This window comes from Cynocephalus volans, chromosome 12, assembly GCF_027409185.1.
Source record: "Cynocephalus volans isolate mCynVol1 chromosome 12, mCynVol1.pri, whole genome shotgun sequence".
Taxonomy (NCBI): Eukaryota; Metazoa; Chordata; class Mammalia; order Dermoptera; family Cynocephalidae; genus Cynocephalus; species Cynocephalus volans.
Genome location: NC_084471.1, coordinates 16446128 through 16469560, shown reverse-complemented (window position 1 = coordinate 16469560; position 23433 = coordinate 16446128). Strand labels below are relative to the sequence as shown.

The 23433-nt window shown below is 44.7% G+C and overlaps 1 protein-coding gene across 1 annotated transcript in view; it reads right to left on the bottom strand.

Moving 5' to 3' along the window:
• SYN3 (synapsin III) overlaps nt 1-23433 on the bottom strand; it is a 451793-nt gene that overhangs the window by 379218 nt on the left and 49142 nt on the right. Inside the window, exon 3 of the mRNA XM_063074911.1 lies at nt 20967-21024. Within this exon, the coding sequence (XP_062930981.1) occupies nt 20967-21024 (58 nt within the window). The remainder of the gene's footprint in view (nt 1-20966; nt 21025-23433) is intronic.

The following is a 23433-nucleotide window of genomic DNA, read 5'->3' as shown; positions in this document are numbered from 1 at the left end:
CTTCCCCTTTCACCTCTCCCCCTCCCTCCCAACTGCTCTGCAACAACATCCTGGAATATAAAAAATAATATTAATAAAATTACATTTTCTTTAAAAAAAAATTCCATGGTAGGGATATACCAGGGTACTTGAAAAGGTTCGAGGAAAAATAGAATTAAAAGATAAAGTGAATCCTTTCATGAACTTTTTGAAGTACTGTCCTATTACATTGTGTTCATCCATTCATCTGCTGATGGAATTTGGGTTGTTTCCACATTTTGGCTGTTGTGAATAGTGCTGTTGTGAACATGGGTGTGTAAATATCTGTTCTAATCCTTGCTTTCAATTCTCTGGGGTGTATACCCAGGAGTGGAATTACTGGACCATATAGTAGTTCTATGTTTAAGTTTTTGAGGAAGCACCACACTGTTTTTCTCAGCAGCTGCACCATTTTACATTCCCACCCAGCAGTGCATGAGGGTTTTAATGTCTCTAATTCTCGCTAATACTTGTTATTTTCTGTTCCTTGATTTTAAGGAACAGCAAGAAGGCCAGTGGCTGGATCAGAGTGAGCCATGAAGACAGGACCAGGAACAGGATCAGAGAAGTCTAAGTTAGGCCATGGAAAGGACTTTGGCTATTACTTGGAGTGAGACTGGCAGCCTTTAGAGAGATGTGAGCCACGGAGGGTCATAATCTGATTTACAATAAGGAAGTTAAACCTAATGCTTCCAACTCCAGAAGCATGAGGGCTCCACGACCAGCACAAGCCTCCTTTCTCCCAAGCTGCCAAAGGGTTAAGTAAATGCAAACACAGGGAAATTCAGTGAAAGGAGATACTTCCTTTCCTGGCTGACACACCTGACTCAGGAAGCAGACTCGATGCTCTCTGGGAATGAGAGACCTGGTGGACTTGTGCTCCAATAAGAAAATGAACGTCACCTGGACACAGGATGGCTTAGCACTTCCCAGGCTAGTTTCGGAGAGCTACCGAACAGCCTAAGGCCCCATCTGTTTTCAATCTTGTTAAAGGGCCTTATGTGCTGGCGCCTATTTAACATAATGCTCACATGAAACTTCTAAAACAGAGAAGAAAGGCCCATGCTTTCCCTGCCGGCACAGCTTACGTGTTTATTTTGGATCAAGCTTTGGGAGTTCTGAGACAAGACACAGCTAATTTCTCTTCCTGGGGTTGATTTGCAAGTCCCCATAGGCTTTTGCTCCAAGCATTTAAGGCAGCTTGGTATGAAATGGTCACCCCTCCAAAAGTCTACCGTGAAATATCTCCAAATTAAGACTGGGCTCAGGCAAGGCGGGAGCCCAAGGGCCACTTTCCTTCTTGCAAATACGTTGTTTTCCCAATTCCTTTTCCCTTGATAGGGACTCATGTTTCTAAAGGCTGAGTTCCTCTTCTTCCCAGATGTTCATTTTCTTCCCAAGGGGCCACAGTAGTTCTAAGACAGCAAGACCCAGATAGGGCTTAGAGCCAACCTGAACCTAATGCCCAAAGGGGGACTGCACGGAACAGTGTATCAGGGCAAAGGGCACACCTGTGGTCAACGCATTTCATATCAAGAAGCAAAGGCCAGGAGCTTTGTCTGTCCACCTTCCAGGGAGCACAGACCCTCTGCACTGCTGAACCCATCACACACTTCACTCACAGCAGTGCCCACACGCCCATGTCCAGACAGCTGTGGAGGATCATTTCTGACCTCGCAGACGCAGAGAAAACACCTCATAAATGTAGACTCACTTCCACAACCTCATCAACAGCAGCCCCACACAGCTGAGGAACTTTGTAACTTCCCCACACCCAGAGCAAGGGAAGTGCAAACAGGGTACAGGAGAAGCAGGACGGATGTGGCAGCAGTGGCCTAGCCATGCCGGCTCATGTCACCTTCTGCACTGTCATACTTGCTTTGACTCTAAGGACCCAGGTGATGTTGTTTTCACTTGGCAAAAATGTCCGGTGGTAGTGGTGGCGACAGGTGCCCCAGTGAAACAGCAGTAGGAGAAGCCGTGGTTGCAGTCTTCAGGGGTAGAAACAAAGTAGTGACACTATAAAGAGCACTATTAGTAGTAACAGCACTAGATGTGGTAGGTGTATGACTACCATTGGCAGTGACCAGGGCAATATAAAAATTATATATATTATATTTGTAATTTAATATTATATTTATATTAGAATTAAAATTTATAATAGTTTTTTTTTAGCACTCACTATGTGTCAGGTACTGTTCTAAGGGCTTTGCCTGTATTAACTCAATTAATCCTGACAGTGACCAGTGAGATGGGTCCTACATCCCTACTTCAGATGGGGCACTCTAAGGCACGATGAGAGTAAATATATTTCAGGAGGTCGCACAGCTGGGAGGTGACAGACCAAGAATACAACACAAGCGATTTGACTTTCGGGTCTCTGCTCTCAACAATTCCACTGGGCTCCTTCTAACACGTGGCATGGCCGAAGTCAATGTGGCAGCAGGATAGGAGGCAGAGGGAGAATTATGCAAGAGAATCACTCCTGAAGAGGCAGCCTAAGGAGGGGCCTCGGGCATTTTTTTGGAGGCTCAGAGAGTTCAGGGCCTTCTAGCTATGCATCAAACAGCAGTAATTTCTATTCTTTAATCTGCTTAAATATTGGGATTTGCATAAGATTGAACTGGAAACAAAAGAGTTCTTCTCTTTTGAAAGACTGCTAAAAAAGCAGCAGTATGGTGAGGCTTTGGAGTTAGGTATAGTAACCCTGTCTTTTATTTTCTGGATTCTGATGCTTTAACACCTGGGGCCTTGCTGACCCTGCCCAGACTGCCCTTCCTAGGTTAGCCAGTTCCTGGAGACACCAAACTTGCCTGGAGTGTGCCTTCCAAATGCAAACCAACCATTCCAGAGCCCGTGCTCCTGACCACCTCCTCTACGGAGCTCTTGCACTCCAGGCCACTGTCCACCTGCCCTAAGGACTCCAGGGCCAGGCACCAGACAACTCGGGACAGCCCCTACTCTCCAGAGCTGGCTGAAGTTATTCAAACTCACCAACCCTAAACCTGTTCACCCTGCCTTGCTCGTTCCTCCCTGAAGCCACAATAAAGCCTCTTGCCCACAGTTCCCCCTCATCCCCTCTGCCCCCTGACCAGCCCTGGTGGTTCCCCCTGTCCCCTTCCCCGACATCCATGCAGCCAGCTGTGCCTCCTGCTTCTAGGGGACAGTGAGTATAGAAACTTCTTCCTTCGTGACAGTCTTCTGCATGTCTGCATATCTCGCCGTGCCCAACTAAAACAAATCCTGGCTACCTTTCAAATAACAGGCTCCGACCAGCACCCCCGGTGCTCCTCAGGATTTCAACAGGCTCTGGGCCTCTGTTGGGCTACTGGGTCCTGGGCCAAGGGGCACATTTACTGGAGTGATGTCATGTCGCAAAGAGGGATGGGCATGGGGTCAGCTAGACCTGGGCTTCAATTCCACTTCTGGAACTTCCTAGCTGTGGGATCTTGTGGGAATCAGAGGAACTTCTGGCTCAGTGGCTCTTCCTATACTCATGGGGGAGAAAGTCCTTCCCTGTCTCTGTCCTGAGGCTGCTGACAGAGACTGCAAGGCAGTGTGAAGGACGAGTTCCTTCAGAGTGAAGCCCACAGCACTGTAAACTGGATTACTCCTGCCCTTAGAAAACCACAGGGCTCCCTGCACAAGTAGTGTGGTCTGAGTTGTTCCGTCTAGAACAGGGTTTCTCAGCCTTGGCACTATTGACATGTTGTGCCGGGTAATTCTTTGTTGTGGGAGGTCGACTTATAGGATATTTGGCTGTGTCCATGGCCTCTACCCACAGATGTCAGTAGCACTCACCTGTTGTGACAACCAAAAATGTTTCCAGGCATTGCCAAATGTCCCCTGGGGGCAAAATTGCCCCTGGTTGGAAACTACTGATACAGAAGAGATGACTTAGGCTAAGCTAAGACTTTCTCCCTCCTTCCAGCCTCTCTCTCTCCCTCCTCCTCCTCCTCCTTCTTCCAAAGTTGCTCAATAGTTTTCAACGCCAGGTACCTCTGTGGAAGAGCAGGGCTTTAAGGAGTGCAGTTGGAAAACAGGTGCTTTAGTAGAGTAGCTTTAGGTTAGAGTTCCCCAGAATAGAATCCAGAGTTTTATTGTCAGGGGGGTTTGGTTTCATTCCCACCATACGTTTAACAACTGAGCTCATCTGTCCAGGAGCAAACCACCTTATCTATAATTCACCATACTTTCTAAGTAGGCCTGTATCAAACCCACAGAATGTGAGAACCAGAAGTTCCTTTAGGGTCATCAGTGGGTTGCATCCTGCTGACAGATCTGGTTGCTCTGTGGAGAAAGCCATGAGGCAGGCCCTCAGCTCCACTGGGACAGGGTCCTTCAGTGAGTGGCTTGTCTGTCAGGCCAGTGGAGGGCACGAGCTCTGTGCACTTGCCAGGTCCTCCTTCCACAATCCAGGCAACCTAGGTCCGGAATCCCCTCAGACTGAACTAAATGGACCAAGTTCTCACAACGCGCCAAACACAGCGGCAGTGATACTACTAACCCCATGCTATGAGTAAAGAAACCGAAGCCCAGAACCTCGAGTCCCTTGCCCAAAGTCCCTTAGGTAATGAGAGGCAGAGGTGGCTTGTCCATCTGATCCCGAGGCACAGCTCACCCAACTGTTTCAAAATATGTCTCCTATCTACGAAGGCAACAAAACATTCTCCTCTACACAAGTAAAAAATTATAGAGTGGTGATAAGGATTAGTGCGAATGAGTTGGTTTACTACAGAATCTCCATGTAATTTACCATTAAATATGTGCACAGGGAAGTTAAGGTAAGGGTTGGAAGAAACCAAAAGCCACACAGAACACGCATGGTGGGGACAGCAGATGCATATCTCAGGAAGGAGGGTGAGTTGGCAGTGGCAGTCAGGAGAAAAGAGTGTGTTAGAGCACGGGCTGCTTGGCAGCCAGACAGACAAGTTCAGATCCCGGTTCTGCGGATGATAAGCTGCATCGCTGGACCATTCTGAACCACAGTTTCTTCATCTGTAGACTCACAAGGTCACTTGTGACAAGGTCACAGATGACTCACAAAGTCACTGCGAGGATAAAATTGGGTTGTCCATATTAAAATCTTGACAGAGTGTCTCTCTTTGTATATACATGTATATATGAGGGACTTCAAAAAGTTCGTGGAAAAATAGAATTGAAAGATAATATGAATCTTTCCATGAACTTTTCGAAGTACCCTCATGTACTTGTATGCCTCTCTATATATGTAAATCATCTCAAATGCTTATTATCTCTATTATTAGTATTATGAAATACTAAGTTTCAAAAAGGTGCTTGGGGAAAAGAAAACCTAGTTCTGAACTTATTAGAGACCCCAAAACAGGTGGATGAAGAGATCATCAGGTTCTGGAGAGATGGATAAAGAGAAAAGTACATGGATGGATGGATGGATGGATGAATAGATGGGCGACCAAAGGAATGGTCAGATGGACAGATATTCATTATACAGAAATAACATTTTTGGACACCGAGATACAGAACTTGAGGAAAGCCACTCTGAACAAGAAACCCTCTAAATTAATGATCTGGCTGCTCTGAAATCTCTCATGGGGACCAGTAAGCAGAGACAGGAAAAGAGAGGTGGTGAGAAAGCTAGGCTGGTGCCAGGTTAGGAACGGCTTTGGTGCTGCCTAAAGACTTTGGCCTTGATCCCATAGACATCGAGGAGCCTGGGCCATGGAGAGCAAAGGCAGCCAGACAGAGACCAAAGTAACTGTACAGAATAAGCAAATTAAGATGAGTAATCAAAATCTGGTTCTGTCCAATGAGTGCACAGTTTGGGGTTCCTGGCACTTGGCTGGCCCAGCACAGGGAGGTTCAACCCCTCTGCTTGCCTCGCTTTTCCTGGCAGCCCCAGAGAGGGAGGGTCCGCCTGTCTCTTCCCTGTCTGGACAGAATGCAGGCCAGGAGCGGAGGGGGCGGGTGAGCAGGTCACTGGTTCAGTTCCATTTTAAACAGGCTGAGGACCCACCCGTAAACTCAGGAGAGGAGCCTCAGGGTTGTTGCTTTGGGTGGGAAGGAAGGTTCTGGCAACACAGATAAAGGGAGGCTGTCTGTAGTCCCTGAGAAAATCGATCTGAAAAATGGCTTTAGGCCAGAAGAAGCAAGTCTTTTTTCTGGTCCAGCTGGGCAACAGGTGAGTCAGTAGAAAAATTATGGACTTCGGAGCTATGCAGACATAGGTTATGATCACAATTCTGCCACTAACTAAGCAATTAGCTATTTTACCTCTCCGAACCTCAATGTTCTCATCTGGATAATAATGAGACTTACACCCCAGGAGCTGCTAAAGGATGAAACATAATAATAGGTGAAAAGCATTGAAGAGCACCGGCTGGCCTTCAATAGTGAGTTTTCCTTCTTTCCTTTAACATACACTCAGAACTCCCAAAAGGCAACCCTCGATGCCCCGTGGGGAGACTCACCTTCGTTTCCCATCTGGTGCTGCCCTCTTTTTATTGCCAAGTTCTCCCCCTTAGAACTCCCAAAGCTAGACTTGGCAGGAGGAGGCAGGGCTGGGTGGTGGTTTGGCTCTCCCATAACCAGCAGCACCACCTTGGGCAGCCCCAGTGCTACTGAAGAGCTGGAGAAGCAGTGGATGCAGGTGTCAGTGGTGTGGGCTCTGGAGCATCTGGGTCCACCTCTCAGCTCTGCCAGCTACCAGCTGTGTGGCCTCAGGCAGGACATTTAATGTCTCTGAGTCTCACTCAGTTTCATCAATATTTACCTTGTGGGGTTGTGGTGAAATGAAATGAATTTATACAAATAAATTGCTTAGGCGGTAAATTGCACATTGTGTAAATGTTAATGTCAAACATTGCTTTATCTGTATTGTAATGTGTCATTGCTTTGCCTGTATCATTCCTGTTGGACTAATGCTTTATCTGTAGCATTTACCATGCAAAAGGATACTTGGGTGAGTCTCACTTCTTATAGTAGACCCATCTTTTCTCCGTAGCATCTTTCATTCCCCCTAATTCAGATAAGTTTGAGAAATATTTGTTGAGCATAGATTGTGTATCTGGGTTCTTGGAGTACCTGTTATGTACCTGGATATGTGACCACTGCCAGCCTCCCCACCCTATGCTAGCTTATCTATGTTAGGAGCTATGAAAGTAAAATATGCAGTGTCTTACTTTCACAGCTCCTAAAACAGTTCGTAAGTGTGGGGTGTGTGTGAGTGCACGTGTGTGCATGTGTGAGAGAGCGAGAGATTATGTGATTAGTATCTGTCTCCACTCCTCCATTACACTTTAAGCTCCATCAGGTAGAAATTACATCTGTTTTTAATCACCATTGTAACCCCAGCCCCTAGCACATAGTAGGCACTCAATGAATATTTGTAGGATGAATAAAGATACTGTCCCTGTTCCCAATGAGCTCAGAGTCTAGAGGGAGTGGTAAGCAGGTGAACTAGTAATTCCAACGTGCTCTGGTGTCAGGACAGACGTATGCATGAGGTGCTGTGACAGCACAGGTGAGAGGCACCTCGCCTGACCTGGACAGAAGAGGTAGTCAGGGGAAGCAGCACAGAAATAATGCCTGAGCTAAATCCTGAAGCATTTATGGCAACATTTGGAAAAGGACGTCCCAGGGGGAGAGACTTGCATAAGCAAAGGCATAGGGGTATGAATACAAGATGGTATTAGGACCCATTGGGGCTGGGGAACCACAGCAATTGGGTCAGACTAAAGGCTGAGGAGGAGCAAAGGAGATGTCAGGAGATGAGGCAGAAAAGGCGTGCAGGTGCTAGTTCACAGAGGCCTTGCATGTCGAGCTTGAGCACCACGGTACAAGTCTAACGTGCAAGCCCGCCCTTTACACATGAGAATAAAGTCACCACGTCTTCTCTGGATTTTACTTCTCCAGGATATACCTTCCCAGGTAAGATAGCACAAAGGTTAAGAATTATAAACACAGACTCTGGAGTTAGACTGCTGTGGATTGAATGTCCCCCAAAACTCATCGAAGCTTGATCCCACTGTAACAGTGTTAAGAGAATGGGAAATCAGACAATGGCACTGTTAAAAGAGGGGGGTCTTTAAGAGATGATTGGAACATGAGGACTGCGTGCTCATGTATGGATTTATCCATTCATGGAATAATGGGTTAATGGCCTAATGGGTTATCAGGGGTATAAACCGGTGGCTCATAAGGAGAGCACATGAAAGTGCTCTTGCTCTTCCCGCCATGTGATACTCGACGTTGCCATGGGACTCCATAGAGAGTTCCCACCAAGCAGAAGGCCCTCACCAGATGTGCTCTCTGGACCATGGACTTCCCAGCCTCCAGAAACTGTAAGAAAAATTTTCTATTTCTTTATAAATTACCCAGCTTTAGGTATTCTGTTATGAATGACAGGAGATGGACTAATACATAGACTGTGAATTCCAGCTCTGCCACTTCTCAGCTGTGTGGCCTTGGGCAAGCCGTAGTTTCCTCATCTGGAGAAAGGGGGAACTCATAGCGCCTACTCATCACAGGGTAGTGACGAGGATTAAATAAACTAACCCATATGAAGAGCTCAGTGTGTGCCTGGCACTTAGTAAATGTGCAATTAGACACTGGCTATTATCATTAGTCCCTTCAGAGCCCAGGCTGCACAGCTGTCATTCATGTGACAACACCATCAGCGGAAATGCTCTCATGTCACCCTGTAAAGCTTCCTAGACAAGGGGTCCAAGACAGGTCCAGTTTAGGTTGAATTCTATTCTAAAGTAAGGAGAGCCTTAGAAAAGCTCCCATGGGATGTTAAAGATGGACATTGTAGGGCATATCAATTCATTCTTGGATAATGGCCTCTCTTCTCTTTCCCAAGGGACTAGAAAATATGGCCAAACTGGGTATGATCCAAAAGAAGCCATTTCAATGCATGAGTCCTGTTCATGAGTCGGCCTCCCTCTGCTCCTCAGGAGACTGCTCAGGGTGGGCCAGGAGATTCCTTAGACAATCTAATAGATTAGTTTCCAGTTTAGCATAACAGCCAGACAGATTTTTGTGGTGAAGTCATCCAAGTCAATTAAAAGGCATTTTCTCCTGCTGTGAGTTCAGAAGTCCCTTTGGTTTGTTCCAGTTTTCTGGGATGTTTCATAATGGGTTCCACCCAGGGTTAATTAATAACCCTTGATTCCTACGGAAATGCAAAACTCTAACCCAGCATGTAAGCACATCCGGGCAGGGGCTGCCAGCAGGGCTGGGGTGAGCCCAGTGGGGGCTCTTCTCATCAGGGAATGGGCCAGACCCCAAATGGGGGAGATGAAGGCAGAGCTGGCAGAAAATGTACAGAGTGGCCAAGTGAGAGCTGAAGGTCAAAGCTGGAGGAATGGCACTGAAGGCCAAAGCTGGAGGAGTGTTGTAAGAAGAGGCAGAAGTGGGGAGGGAGGGAAAGTGTAAACAGATGGAGGAATCACAAGGCCAGAGATCAGGTGGACTGGAAGCAAGTTGGAATGTGGGGTGTGAAATGGGTCAGAGCAAGTGGTTGGCACTGGCTCACTTTTAAGTGATGCCAGTTCAAACACACCACGTGGGTCTTATTCTGTCCTGTTTTAAGGAAAATAGGTCATCTCTTCTATCCTCAAATACAAGTTACAGGTAGGAGAATGGAGCTAAAATGGATAAAGAACACAGTGGCCATGTGCATTCACTCAAGATATGAAGTCCTTCCGTGAGTCTCCTGCCCAAGCAGAATCCTCAAGGATAAGGCATCTTTTTCACCAAATTCAGAGCTGAGTTTTTCTGCTCTAGTCCCATGCCACTTCTTCTCAGTCCTTCTTCTAAAACCTAAAACATTTTAGGATGTGCATTCTAAAATGAAAACACAGTCACATCACTGCATGGCTGAAAATGTCCAGTACCCATGTCCCTATGGCCTCTAGGACACAAATTCCAGTTGCATGCCTTGCACAAAGAGCCCCACCTGAGTAGATCACTCTCCATCTTCTTGTCCAGCTTTATCTCCCACCACTTCTCGTGTACCCTATACTCTGGTCATTTTTCCTTTATGTGACAAGCTGCAACGTAAAACACACTGTACCTAGAAGGCCTGATGTGCACATTTGCTCACTGACACCTAATTTTCTTCCCCAAACCCCAGATGAGAATCAGCTTCTCTGTCAAGCCTTTCCTAAGAATGCACCCAGGCTAGACAGAGCTCTATGACAGCCCCTGTCACAGTGTATTATAGTCACCAACTTTAATGTCTATCTTTCCACTAGATGAAGAGCTCTTTGAGAGTGGAGGGCTCTGTCATTAAGACCAAGTACAGAGCAGGTGCTCAGTAAGTGCTTTTTAGATGGAGGAGCAGGTCGAGATAAGACAAGATCCATTTATTTTTTATTACACACCCCTCAAGAAGTTAAAGGGGATATTGAGTTTTCCTTCAGAACGTCTACTTAATTTCCACTGGAGTCTACATTTATCTATGGTACTAATGGCAGGAAGAGCAGACACTGGTGAGGTGGGGTGGCAGTAAGGAAAGGTAAATTACCAAACAGCATCTAGAGGCTGAGGAACTATGTGCAAGAGGGTGGGCTCCTTTGATTCCCCCCCTTCCTTCTCCTCGCTGGTGAAGATGCTGATGATTGGTACAGCCAAACCAGGATGCTAGAGTCTCCTGGAGCTGAGAAGACAAGGAGCCTAAAGGCACATCCAACTGGCAAAGCAGTTCCTGTTGCATTTAGATTCAGTGCAGCTCAATGAACCCTGGTCTCAGCATTCCCCCGGGCCCCACTGGTTGGAGCTCTCCTTGGGCTTTCAGCCATGGTTCAGCACTTCATTCTAGATTCCTCCCAAGATGAAAGTCTTTCAGAGGTAAATGTGAAAAATATGTACTTCATGATTAGAGGATCAGATTAATTAGTCTTCTATTAAAACTATCAGAAGGGACTGATAGCTTCTTAAAAGGGGAAGACAAAAGATAGGATTAGCAGGTTCAGAAATGTAGTTTGAAAAGCAATACCATGGGAGATGGGAGCTTGGATCTGCCATGCTTTGGACTCCAGCAATAATTTGATACATGTGCTGGTCCGGTCACTTCCCCTCTCTGAACCTCTAAGCTGTTAAACAAGGAGGTTGGATTAGATGATCTCCAAGAACACTTTCCGGCTCTATCCTTCCATGACTTTTTCACATCATCCATTCACTTGCACATTCACTCAACAAACATTCATTGAACATCTATTCAGAGCCAGGATCTGTGCTCCCTACTCTCAAGGAAAAATTAGAAATTTACACAGGCTCCAAATGAGTATTGTGCACCAGTGGGAAATGTGATTGGACGTGTGTGTAAATAATCAAAACACACATATAAAGTGAACTTTTTACATTTCTTATCCCGCCAACGGCACTGCAAACTTCTTTAGCACATGAATTATATCCTTTCCATTTAAGAACGATCCAAGAGACTGAAACCTAGAAACTACTCAGGCAATATGTGTTCAATGATGTGAAGGTGATCAAAACACAGCTACTAACAGGTATGAAGCACTTTTTAATATGCCAGGCTCTGCCTGGAGTGCTTCACAAATGGTAGCTTATGTCAATTCCACAGCAATTCAATAATGAGGAAACTCAGGCACAGAGAAGTTAAATTAGTTTTTCAAGGTCACCCAGGAAGTGGCAGAGCCAGGATTCAACCCCGGTTGATCTGGCTCCATTGTCTGAGCTACTATACTCTTCATAAAGTGTAAAGACACATACCTACAACGAAAGACAACAGTGAACATTAACCCCTGGGGGGACACAAAGGACAAACAGAACTATTAACAGACAACCTATGCAGAAGGAAGCCAGAAATATCAAATGATAAGAGCCATTAGGATTAGACAGGAGAAGAGGACTCTTTTGCTGGAGGAACATCTCATGTGAATTTGTGATTTATTCAGTAGATCAAGAGCAGGGTAAGATAGGAAGGGACTGCAGGATATGTACTCAAGGAAACTGAACTAAGACGAGAAAAGCAAAAAGCTTTATGAGGACAAATTCAAGACCAGTGTATATTCTGATACAACTATTTTGTTTAAGAACTAGGACCCTAAAGTCGGCCAGATCTGGGTTCAAATTCCAGTTTCACCACATCTTACTAGCTGTATGACTCTACTTGGTCAATTTATTTAACCTCCCCAAGCCTCAGTTTCCTCGGCAACAGACGTACTGTGAGGATTAAGTAGTTAACTGCATAGGATGCAATTAACACATGGCACCCAGGATGCAGTACATGTTCAATAAAGGTGTGCTACCATCACTGTTATTATTATTATTATTATTAATTTTAATTTATCAATATAAAGGGTAGTTGATTTTTGTGTCCCTTTACCAATTCCTACTTTTCCTCCCCCCATCCCTCCCCCCGCCATCAACATCATGTCTGTGCACTTGTCTTAACAAGTTCAAGGAATCGTTGTGATTATTGTGTCTTCTTTTTTCCCCCTCCCATTTATTTGTTTGTATATTTATTTATTTATTTTCATGAGCTCCCACAAATAAGTGAGAACATGCGGTATTTCTCTTTCTGTGCCTGGCTTATTTCACTTAGTATAATTTTCTCTAAGTCCATCCATGTTGCTGCAAATGGTAGTATTTCTTTCTTTCTTTTTTTATAGCAGAGTAGTATTCCATTGTGTAGATATACCACATTTTCCTTATCCACTCATCCAATGATGGGCATTTAGGCTGGTTTCAACTCTTGGCTATTGTAAATAGTGCTGCAATAAACATGGGAGTAGAGGTATCCTTTCAACATGATGATTTCCATTCCTCTGGGTATACACCCAGCAGTGGAATAGCTGGGTCATATGGTAGATCTATCTGTAATTGTTTGAGGAACCTCCATACCATTTTCCATAAAGGCAGCACCACTTTTCAGTCCCACCAACGGTGTATGAGATTTCCTTTATCTCCTCAACCTCGCCAGCATTTGTCATTCTCAGACTTTTGGATATTAGCCATCCTAACTGGCATGAGATGGTGTCTCAAAGTGGTTTTGACTTTCATTTACCAAATGCTGAGCGATGTTGAGCTTTTTTCATGTGCCTGTTGGCCATTCATATATCTTCCTTTGAGAAATGCCTATTCAGTTCCTTTGCCCATTTTTTAATTGGGTTACTTGGTTTTTTGCTGTTCAGTTGTTTGAGTTCCTTGTATATTCTTGTTATTAATCCTTTGTCAGATGTATATTTTGCAAGTATTTTCTCCCATTCTGTTGGTTGTTTTTGCTCTGTTAATTGTTTCTTTTGCTATGAAGAAGCTTTTCAGTTTGATATAATCCCATTTGTTTATTTTTTTCCTTTGATTGCCTGTGCTTTTGGGGTCGTATTCGTAAAGTCTGTATCCAATCCTACTTCCTGGAGTGTTTCCCCTATGTTTTCTTTAAGGAGTTTTATTGTTTCAGGACTTATATTTAATTCTTTAATCTATTTTACCATAACCATTTTTATTGTTTCTCCATTTCCTATAGTCTTCTTAAGTTGGTGTACCTAAAGGTAGACCCTGGAAGCTGATAAATGCACACTAATCAATGCCTTGGTTAAGGAGAGAAACTTGCTCCGCTAATGAGTTATGTTTCAGCTTATACAACCTAGTATCCCACCTGCTTTTTTATTTCCCCAGCTGGTTCTTGGATTTGAAAAGAGAAAGGCCTCCATGGAGACCTGCACACTTTTAAAAATAATACAAAACAGAACATCTGAGGTCAGAGTAAGCCAAGCCAACAAATAAATCTTGCAGGATTGTGTTAACAAAACAAGGCTTAGTGGATCAGAGCAGGTAGAGTTCTGCTGGACTCAGCCCTGCAGAGAAATGCCAAGCTCTGGTGAATTTCAAACACGAAGAGGTCGAATAGGAAGATCAAATCATGGAGTACTTCAGAGCACGGCATCAGTCCCTTGCCTGTAACCAGGAGAGCATTCTTTGCAGGATGGACTGCAGACTGCAGGGGTCATGTGGAATCCTAGAGATCCAGACTGCAAGTCTTGTAGATCATGTATATGCCCTCTACAGAGAGTGATTTGGCAATATCTACCAAAATTATAAATGTACTCTCACAGTTGGGTTCTCTGGGAAGCAGACTCTGGAATAGATATTAGTCTGGGGAAGGTTCATTAGGGAGTGCTCTGGGAATCACCATCAACATGAGGGAATAAAAAGGAAGGAAGCAGGACTGGGCACAGAGAGAAGCTGGGCTGACCACAGTCTCAGCAGAAGATTCTGCGAACTCTGCAAAGATCTCTAAAGCTGGGATGGCCCTTTAGAGTTGTCCCAAATTGGGGTGCCTGGGTCAGATCTATATGTCCTGTGCTGGCCAGTCACTGAATGTAAATGCCCCCGGGAAAGAGATGTGACCTTAGGCAAGGCAGGTCTCCTCACCCAAGACACTTCCAAAAGAGCGCTGACAGCCAAGGGCTGTCTTCTGGGAGCAATTCCAGCATCTTTGGGGAAATTCCTTCATTCCTCAGGGTTTATTATAGCACCCACTGTATGCAATATTTTTGGAAAAAGTTGTTTTATTTCTAAGAATGAATCCTACAGATAAACTAACAAACGCTTGAAATTACATAGGTTTAGATTTGTCTATAATAGTAAAATTATGGAAAACACATTATGGTATATCTATATGACAGAACCCTAGGCAATTACTAACAAAAATGAGGCATCTCTGCAGGTACTTTCAGGGAACAAACTCCAAGATATACAAGAGAAAAATCAGAGTGCAGGGAAGTATGGATAATAGAAGGTATGTGTGGATACCAGTTACTACCTATTGTCCCTCTGCCCCACACTCATCCTTCTATATTCTCTCCTGTACCATGGAGGATGGAAGACTAGAATCTACACTTCCCAGATTATTTTACCACATGGTTCCAGTTCAATGGGAGGGATTCATGCAGAAACTGAAGTTATGCAGAAGGTAGCAACAATTCTGCTTCTGGTGGTAGCTACAGAAACTTCACCAACAGCAACAGCAGTCAGAGCAGGGGATGGCAGTTCCTGCAGCAGCAGTGGGAGTGCATGCTTGTGGTTCTTCAGTGACAATAGTGGCAGTTCCCACAGCAGCAATGGCAGTGACAACAGTGAGCAAAGGACTATTGTGGCTCTGGAAAATATGATTTCCCCTTTTGATACATTTGTAACTAATCCTGCTTATTAAATCCCCCTCTGAAATACTTAGAATGGTTTATGTTTTTCTGACCAACTATCATTTATGAAAAGCATATGTGCATGTTTGCTCATTGCATTTAAAACCACTGGAAATTTTCCCAAGGAACTAGTAATAATGGTTAACTACAAGAAAGAGAACTAGATTGGTGGGGGCAGAGTCGAAGGTAGACTTTTCACCAGATATCATTTTGTATCTTTTCAAAATTTTTTAAACTATTTAAATACAATATCTTTATCCCCAATACTAAATAAAAGAAAAATTAATAAAGGTCATCTCCTATTAGGTACATGCATTTCCTGTGAGGTATTCCCCAAATTATCCATCCATTTCTGCTGGAGCATTTCTAGCACAGGAGGCTCCCTACCTACCAAAGGGACATGGCTCATTCATCATCAGTTGGCACAGCTTAACGGTTTCTGCTTATACCAAGTTGACATTCCTCTTCCTGTAGGATTGTACCATCAGCCTGAACTCTAATCCCAGTGAAACCACACAGGTGATGGTTCATCACAGAAAGCTGGTTTGAATTTCTCCTCTAGCATTCACTTCTGCTGGTTGTCCAACCTTTCTGAGCCCCAGCTTCTTCATCTGTCAAATGGAGAGGAAGCACCCATCTCAAAGGGTTGTCCCAAGGTTGAAATACAGTTATGTGTGTAAAGTGCTTTAACCAACATATTTTGGTTATTGTTCTTGACATCTGCAACACTGGCAGAAAGACACAGTGGATAAGAGAAGGGCTTTCAAGTCAGACTGGCTGAGTTCAAACACAGACTCCTGCCACATAACTGGGCAACTCTAGACAAGCCCCTTGTTCTTTCTGAGCCTCAATTTCCATAAGTTGGAGGGGATAATAGTGCCTACCTCAATAGTAGAAAGCATTTAGCTTTATCTTGGAAGGAGTCAATATATGGTAGCTAGTACTTTATCAAACACTCGTTCAAATGGTAGATATCTGTAAAGGGTAGACTGGCACCTACCTGAGACCTCTCTTTCTCTGAACTAAACATCTGCAGTTCCTTAAAGTGATCCTCTTTCCTCATAGGCTCCTCTTCATCCAATTACTCTTCCTAAGGTATTCCAGATTGCGAGTATCCCCTTACAGTGCAGCACTACCACTGGATCTTTCCTGAGAGTGTGACTGACACAGTGCGTGAGTGTGTGGGGGGTAGGGAAAGTGTATAGACCATTATCTTCATGCATCCTAAATGCTGGACTTTGATAATGCAGCCTGAAGTGGCATCAGGTTTTTGGGGAGTAACAACCATAACTATAGTTCATTGAGCCCCTCATACGTGCACCAGAAACTATGCTAAGCATATTACATTAACTCATTTAATCCACACAATAACTCTAGAGGGTAGAAATTATCCTCATTTTTCAGATGAGGAAGTTGATGCTTAGAGATGTTATGAGTAGAAGGTCAACATAGCTAAAATATGGTGAGGCTGAGATTCCATCTACGGCCTGTCTTACTCTGGAGCCACAATCAAAACCTTCACACCACCTTTCCTCCCACAAACATTGAGAAGGGTTCAGCTCAAATCTTAGGTCTTTTTTTTTTTTCTCATGTGATTTTAATAAGTTAGGTCTCCCCAGCCCTGCTCCTTTGTAGCTGAGTTTTTGGAGGAGACCTTATTTTGTATCACTGCTCAATTCGATCATATCACATTTAATCCAGCACATTCTCTCTCCCATCCAGCTTCAAGTCACCGGCAAATGTAATTTGATGAGTCACTGTTAAGAAGGAGGAGTAGAACAAAGCCAAGGACAGAGTCCTTTGTCAGGCCATTGGACATATTTCTCCCAAGGCATATGTCTATCAGGTAATCATTTCCTGATGCGGATGATGTTCGATCTGTTACCAATCCTCCAAACTGAATTCACATCCAAAGTCCATTTCCCTATCTTGTTGACAACTTGTTCTCCAACTATCACGTGGCCTTTATGTTCCATACCTCCAGCTAAGGTCCATTCTAAATAAAGGTTGTCCTAAAAAGAATTGTGGACTGAAGGCTGAAGTGGCTATGAGGGAATAAAAACATGGGGTCTGAAGAATTTAAACCTTTTTAAGGGAAAAAGCCCACCTTGGTTTTCTGAAGACATTTACGTTGAGGAAATATGGCAAGGGCAGAAGATGAACAGGTCTCCAACCAACAGCCTTCCCTGGAATCCACACACATCTACCTAAACCCTTCCCAACTCCAATGTCACACAGAGCAGGGACACACAGGAGTCACTGGCATTCACATGGAAATCTGTGGCTTGTCTAGCTTCCTTCACCGGGCTGGGAGCTGCTCAAGGGCAGGGTTCTCACCTCCTCTTGCTTTTCTCTCCATCTGCTGGAGCGAGGCACTGTTGCTCCTCATGCCTGGCCCTCCATGAACACTGGGCAAAAACTGACCATGGTGATTTCCCCCTTCTTTTTTTTTTTTTTCTTTATTAGAGCTCGAGGCTCTATCCCAGCAAATCCTAGCTCACTAATTTCTCAGAACTGAGAGTCTACTTAATATTAATCCATTCATCAACCCCTTTGTTTAGTACCACACAGGGAGGACTTGTGCCTGTGGAGAAAAAGACCCTTTGCCTCAAATACAAACAGAGGACAGTGACATGCCAACCACCCGGCCTGATTCCTGCAGGCCCTGCTGGACTCTGCTGGGAGGCCCCCGCAGTGCCAGTAGGGCATTCTGGGTGACAGAATGGAAAGGGATGCAGTGCCCCCCCTGGCCTCCCCAGGGTTTCTTCATTCCTGGCTCTGTGAGAGCCGAGACAAGCAGTTTTTGAATTGGGGGGGAAGAGGTTGGAGAGAAGGGGCGGAGGCTTCCTCTAGGCCAACCACAACTAACTCATTTGCTCGGTCCAGCAAAACCCAGACAGTGCAATTATCTAGTTAATTTGGCCCTTAGTTGGGAGACAGACTCCCAAAATGTGAGGCTGGCTGAGACTAAACAGTGGCTTCCGTCCTAAGACTTTTCCCAAGTGCTAGAGGATGCACGTGAGATTCCTGGGGGGGGGGCTGCTTATGTGACCCACCCACTGATCCAGGTGGGCAAACACAGGCAATTCAGACCCCGGGATAGGTTTGGGAAAGTGTCTCCAGGGAAAAGTACCCAAATGACCTGCTAATTGGTTTCCTGGATAATTCACCCTCTGGCTTCTATGCAGAGGCATGGCTGAACATCACAATGACCCTAAATTAATCAAGGTTTTCCAGTCTGATTGTAGCCCTCATAGACTGGCTGAGTGTCCCCAGAGCCTCAGGGTGAGTTATTCTTAGGGTAATTTGCTCTGTGGTCCTGCTCATAGATTTTGTGCCTGCAAGTTGGGCCAAAGGCAGTGCTGAGATAAAGGGGAAAATTAAAACATGCCTCTGAGCTTGCCACAAATGGGATGAGACAGGGCCAGCTCAGCTGCCAACTGAGCATTTACCAGACGGTTCAGGGAAAACCCAGATTTCTGAGGGGAGATTAAGGAGCAGTGATTTATCACCCTTGGGAACTGACATGCATCCTGGAATCTGTGGAATCTATCAGTTATTCATTCTGCAAATATTTCCTTCAGTTCTAGTTTGTGCCAGGTCCTGTGCCACTTAACAGAGTGAGATCCACACAGCCATGGTCATGACCCTCATGCAGATAATCCCACCTGAAGTATATTGTTTAAACTGCAGATAAGGGCTAGGAAGGAAAAGTTGAGACGTTATAAAAGGGAATAACCTGGTTTATTCACCTGATTTAGATCAGGTAAAGGCTCAGAGAAGGAGTTTTGAGGAAAGGATTTTAAAGCTGGCACTTTCTAATTGCTATCTTAGAAAGATCACTCTAGCTCAGGCACGAAGAATAAATTGGAGACGAGTAAAAAGGTGGAGTCACGAGGCAGTTGATGAGGACGATGGGATGTGAGTTGGTGGTCCAGCCAAGGGTCTGGGTAATGGGGTGCAGAGAAGTGGACAGACTAGGAAATCGGGATATGGAGTTCTCAGGAGCTGGTCACTGAATGAGTGCAATGTTGGGGGGCAGAGGCAGCGTCCAGGAGACTGTGCAGGCTCTGGCCAAGGTGGAAGGTAGATGACGGTGCTGTCCGTCAAGAGAAGGAATTAGGGAAGAGAAGTAGGTTAGGGGCAGGGAAGACGATGTGTCCTATTTGGGGGTTGACCAAGCTGGACTCCCCACCACTGCACACCCTGCACTTCTGCTCTCCTTGCCTTTACTCACACTGCCTTCCATCCCACGTGCTCTTCCCACCACCGTCACCACCTGCTGAAATCCCATTCATTCTTTGATCCATTTCAGACTACTCCCTCCTTGAAGCCACTTCTGACTCCCTCCATTGGTTGTGACCTCTGCTACCCATAGTGCTAAATTTGGACATCTCTCTCCAGCCTCCACCTGTGTTCTGTGAAGACTCCCCACCTCCCCTCCTAGACCACAAGGTTTTTTCAAACAGGGCTCTGCTTCTCTAACCTCGCTCCCACATGTTAGCTAGCTAGCATAGTAGAAGCTTGACCAATATTTGTAGTAACCAAAAATAACCTGCTCTTTGCCATGGAAGGAAAACCAGTAGACACTGGATCGACCTCAAAGACACAGGATCAAACTGAAATTCAAACTGTAGGTGTTTTAATATGAAGCCAACTGAGTATGATGCTCAGAAGGCCTTTCTGTTCCTCTGATACACCAAGCTAATCAAAATGCAGAGAGTAGAACAGTCATACCTTCCTTTGTACATTTTTATTGTGCTTCTCTAAATTCGTTTTATAGCAGGAACCATGTCTATCTTATTTACTGTTTACGTTGATGATGATAATGATGATGATAAACAGGTAACATTTGCTAAGTGCCCAGTATGTGCCAGACACTATTCTAAGCATTTTTCACAGACTAACTCATTAGATTCTCACAGCAACCCTACAAATATAGGTTGATGCTATTACTACCCCAATTGTACAGATGAAGAAAGTGAGCTGGAGAGAGCTTAAGTATTGCTCAACCAAGGTCATGAAGTTAGTAAGGGATGGCACTGGGATTTGAACCTAGACTCTGGCTCCAGAGCCCATGCTTTAATGTCTCTGCTAAGGCCAAGCACGGTGCTTGGCATAGAGGAGGCCCTTACTGAATAAATGGGAGCAACCTTTAATCTGGAGTCAGGAGACCAAACCTTCTAGTCCTAATTCTGCCGCTGACTTCCCATGAAGCCTTGAGCAAGTCCGTGTTCCTTTCCATATACAATGAGAGACACGGATGTTGATAACTGTGGTAACAACAAGAGCTACTTTTTTCGATTCTGATCTCTTTAGAAGTTTTAAATAATTTAATCCCAACAACAGTGATACAAGGAAATCGAGGACAGAGAAACTAAGTTACCTGCCCAACACCTGGAAAATGAGATAGCTAGGATCAAACCCATTATGCTCCCTAGACCAAATGGTGGCGAGGAGATGCCTTGGGGACTGCAGGTAGCACAGTGGAGCAGAGTTCAGCTCCCCACGCCTGTTTCCATCAGAGCAGCTCTTCTTGTCTCTGTTTTATTGAATGAGCTCCTGCTTGACGTTTCCTCTGAAGAAAGGCTCTGCTTGCTGAAACGAAAAGGTTGAAAACCACTGGACCTAACACTTCTGGAATTTAATCAGACTCCCAGGTGTAAGCTAGGATTTTTGTGGTAATCTTAGATCATTACGGCCACATGAGATGGGACCAAGGTGGCTCCTAGGAACAGCCCCATCCGTGGAAAAGGTCAGGGTGATAGTGCCGAAGGCTCAGCTCCCACTTACCTGTTCTACTCGGATCTCAGTCTCTCCATTCACCTTCTTTCCATGGAAGTACTTTGACCTGTAAAGGAGAGGAAGAAGTGTGCTGAGTAAGGACGCTGACGGCTTCACGCTTTTCTCCCATGGGTGCACACAGAGACCCGTTCTTGACCTCCCCGCTCCCTCCTCCCATCTCGACTGCTGATGTTTTCCTTATTTATAGGAAACGTGCGGTAGAGGGGAAAGAGGGTGGGTGGGAAGATTTAAGACTCAAGTGCTGGTTCTGTCAAGTCGCCTGAACTCCGCATGTCTGTTTACTCCTCTGTAAAAGAAAGATGTTAATAACCATGCTACAAATTTCTAAGGGTTATTTTAAGGATTAAATGAGATAAAGAATACTGCATAAATAAATAATGCGGTATCATTTTATTGAGTTATGCCTTATAGACTCCATCAAGGGCTTATTTATTTATTTATTTATTTATTTTTTTGTCTTTTTCGTGACCGGTACTCAGCCAGTGAGTGCACCGGCCATTCCTATATAGGATCTGAACCCGCGGCGGGGCCCAAGGGCTTATTATTGATCCATCCATTCACCCATTTCTCTATTTGTCCATTTGTCCAATGAAGCAGTCCTCATTTGTCCCTTTGTCTGTCCATCATCCATCCACCTTCCGTCAACTTTCTTCTGCATCCCTGCCTCTGTCTTCCCCATTCACAGTAAACGGCAGCCCCATCTACCCATTGCTCAAGTCGGAAGCGCAGACATCATCCTTAGTACCTCTTTCTCCCTTCCTATGACCATCGTTCTACATTCTAATTATTCCTCAAATTCATCCACTTGCCCATTTTTCTCCATAAGCACCCTAATCCTGATCCATATTTCATCTCTCTTCTGAGATAGCTTCTTTTTTCATACTCTTCTTTCATACTACTTATTGCAACCATAATTAATTATAATTCATAACTGTGTTTAATGCCTGTATCCCACTAAACGACAACACAGCTCCTCAAGGTCAGGAACAACCTTTCGTATTGATCATTCTATTCCCAACATCTGCCAGAGTGCTAAAATACAAAGGAGCTCAATTAATATCTGTTGAATAAACAGAGAAAAGAGAACAATGAAAAAACACTCACTGAGTACTTGCTCTGTGCCAGAAACAGTGCTATAGAGTTTAGCCTTTCTCATTTAACATTCACAACCACTACCATGCAGTAGATACTATTACTTCCATCCTATAGGTGAGGAAACTTGAACCCAGAGAGACTAAATACTCTGCCTAAGGGACTTGAACCCAGGCCTCCTAATACCACCTGTGCTTTGCTCAACCCTGAAAAATAGCAGCTAAAGTTGGGGCCTTTCTGGGTTTAGATATCCTCCCACACACAAAGTAAAAGTAACAAAAGTTTCCATTTGTTCTTTTTGATTGTTGGTATGATGAATCTACTAGGTTTTTGTCACCTGCTATAGGCTGGGCACTCTGCTAAGCATTTCCAAAAACTTTTTCCCGGACAGAGACAGCTCTTTGCTTCACAATATTTTCTGTCCCTGTTCCACAGTAAGAGAGTTTAAAGATCGGCAGATAAAAATGTGTATCTCAGCTCTCCCATCAGCTAAGTGTGGCCACGTGATTGGGTTCACACAATAATTGGTAAAAGCACTGCATCCAAGAACCTTCTTCTCAGTTTCTTCTATTCTTTTCCCCGGAACATGGATATTGCCATCTATTTTTTCAAACTTCCATTTGTGATGAATCTTTTCTACAAATTCTGACTGCTTCAGTCTGTCTGCTTCTAAAATCTCTCTGCGTACTCTTAGCCATCGCCAGAGGAGGTCATCTCTTCCTGAGACTACCAGAGTCACTGACTGACAGCTCTAATATTAATGCCTCTAATTCTTACCATGCCGACAGGTTTAGATGTCACCTAGGCAGGACTGCAGTGGGACAAGAACTGTTAGTGTTACTTTAAAGCAAGATTTTGGTTTTTTTTTTCATTGATGGTCTTCAATAAAATGTGTGTGTAGCTCGTGCAGAGGGAAACTTTTCACACAGTTTGCAAATTTTATAAGGAATCCTTAAAGGCAGTGTCAGTAGATTCCAGACACTGGGACAGGCCCACCTCTAGTATTTGTGGGGCCTGGAGGAAAACAACAGAGGCCTATGTGTCCTATGTCTAACATTTAAACTCGATAAATAAAGCTAGCAAACATTTAAATAAAACATATCTATTTTTCTTCCTTGACAAATACAACTTCATAATGATCTCAAAGAGTCCGAATTTAGGCTTCTCAGAATTCTTGGGAGTTCCACTCAGAGCATGGCAGCATAGGCAGGGCCAGGTCTTGATTCCCACCCCTGACCTGTAATCCTCCCCAACTTCCTGCCCACCCTCCTCTCTGTCCCGCACCACTGAGGCTTCCTGGGTGGGTCTGTGGATGGTCCAGACCATGTGGCCAAGCTTCATTTACTCCCCTCGCCCCCCAAAA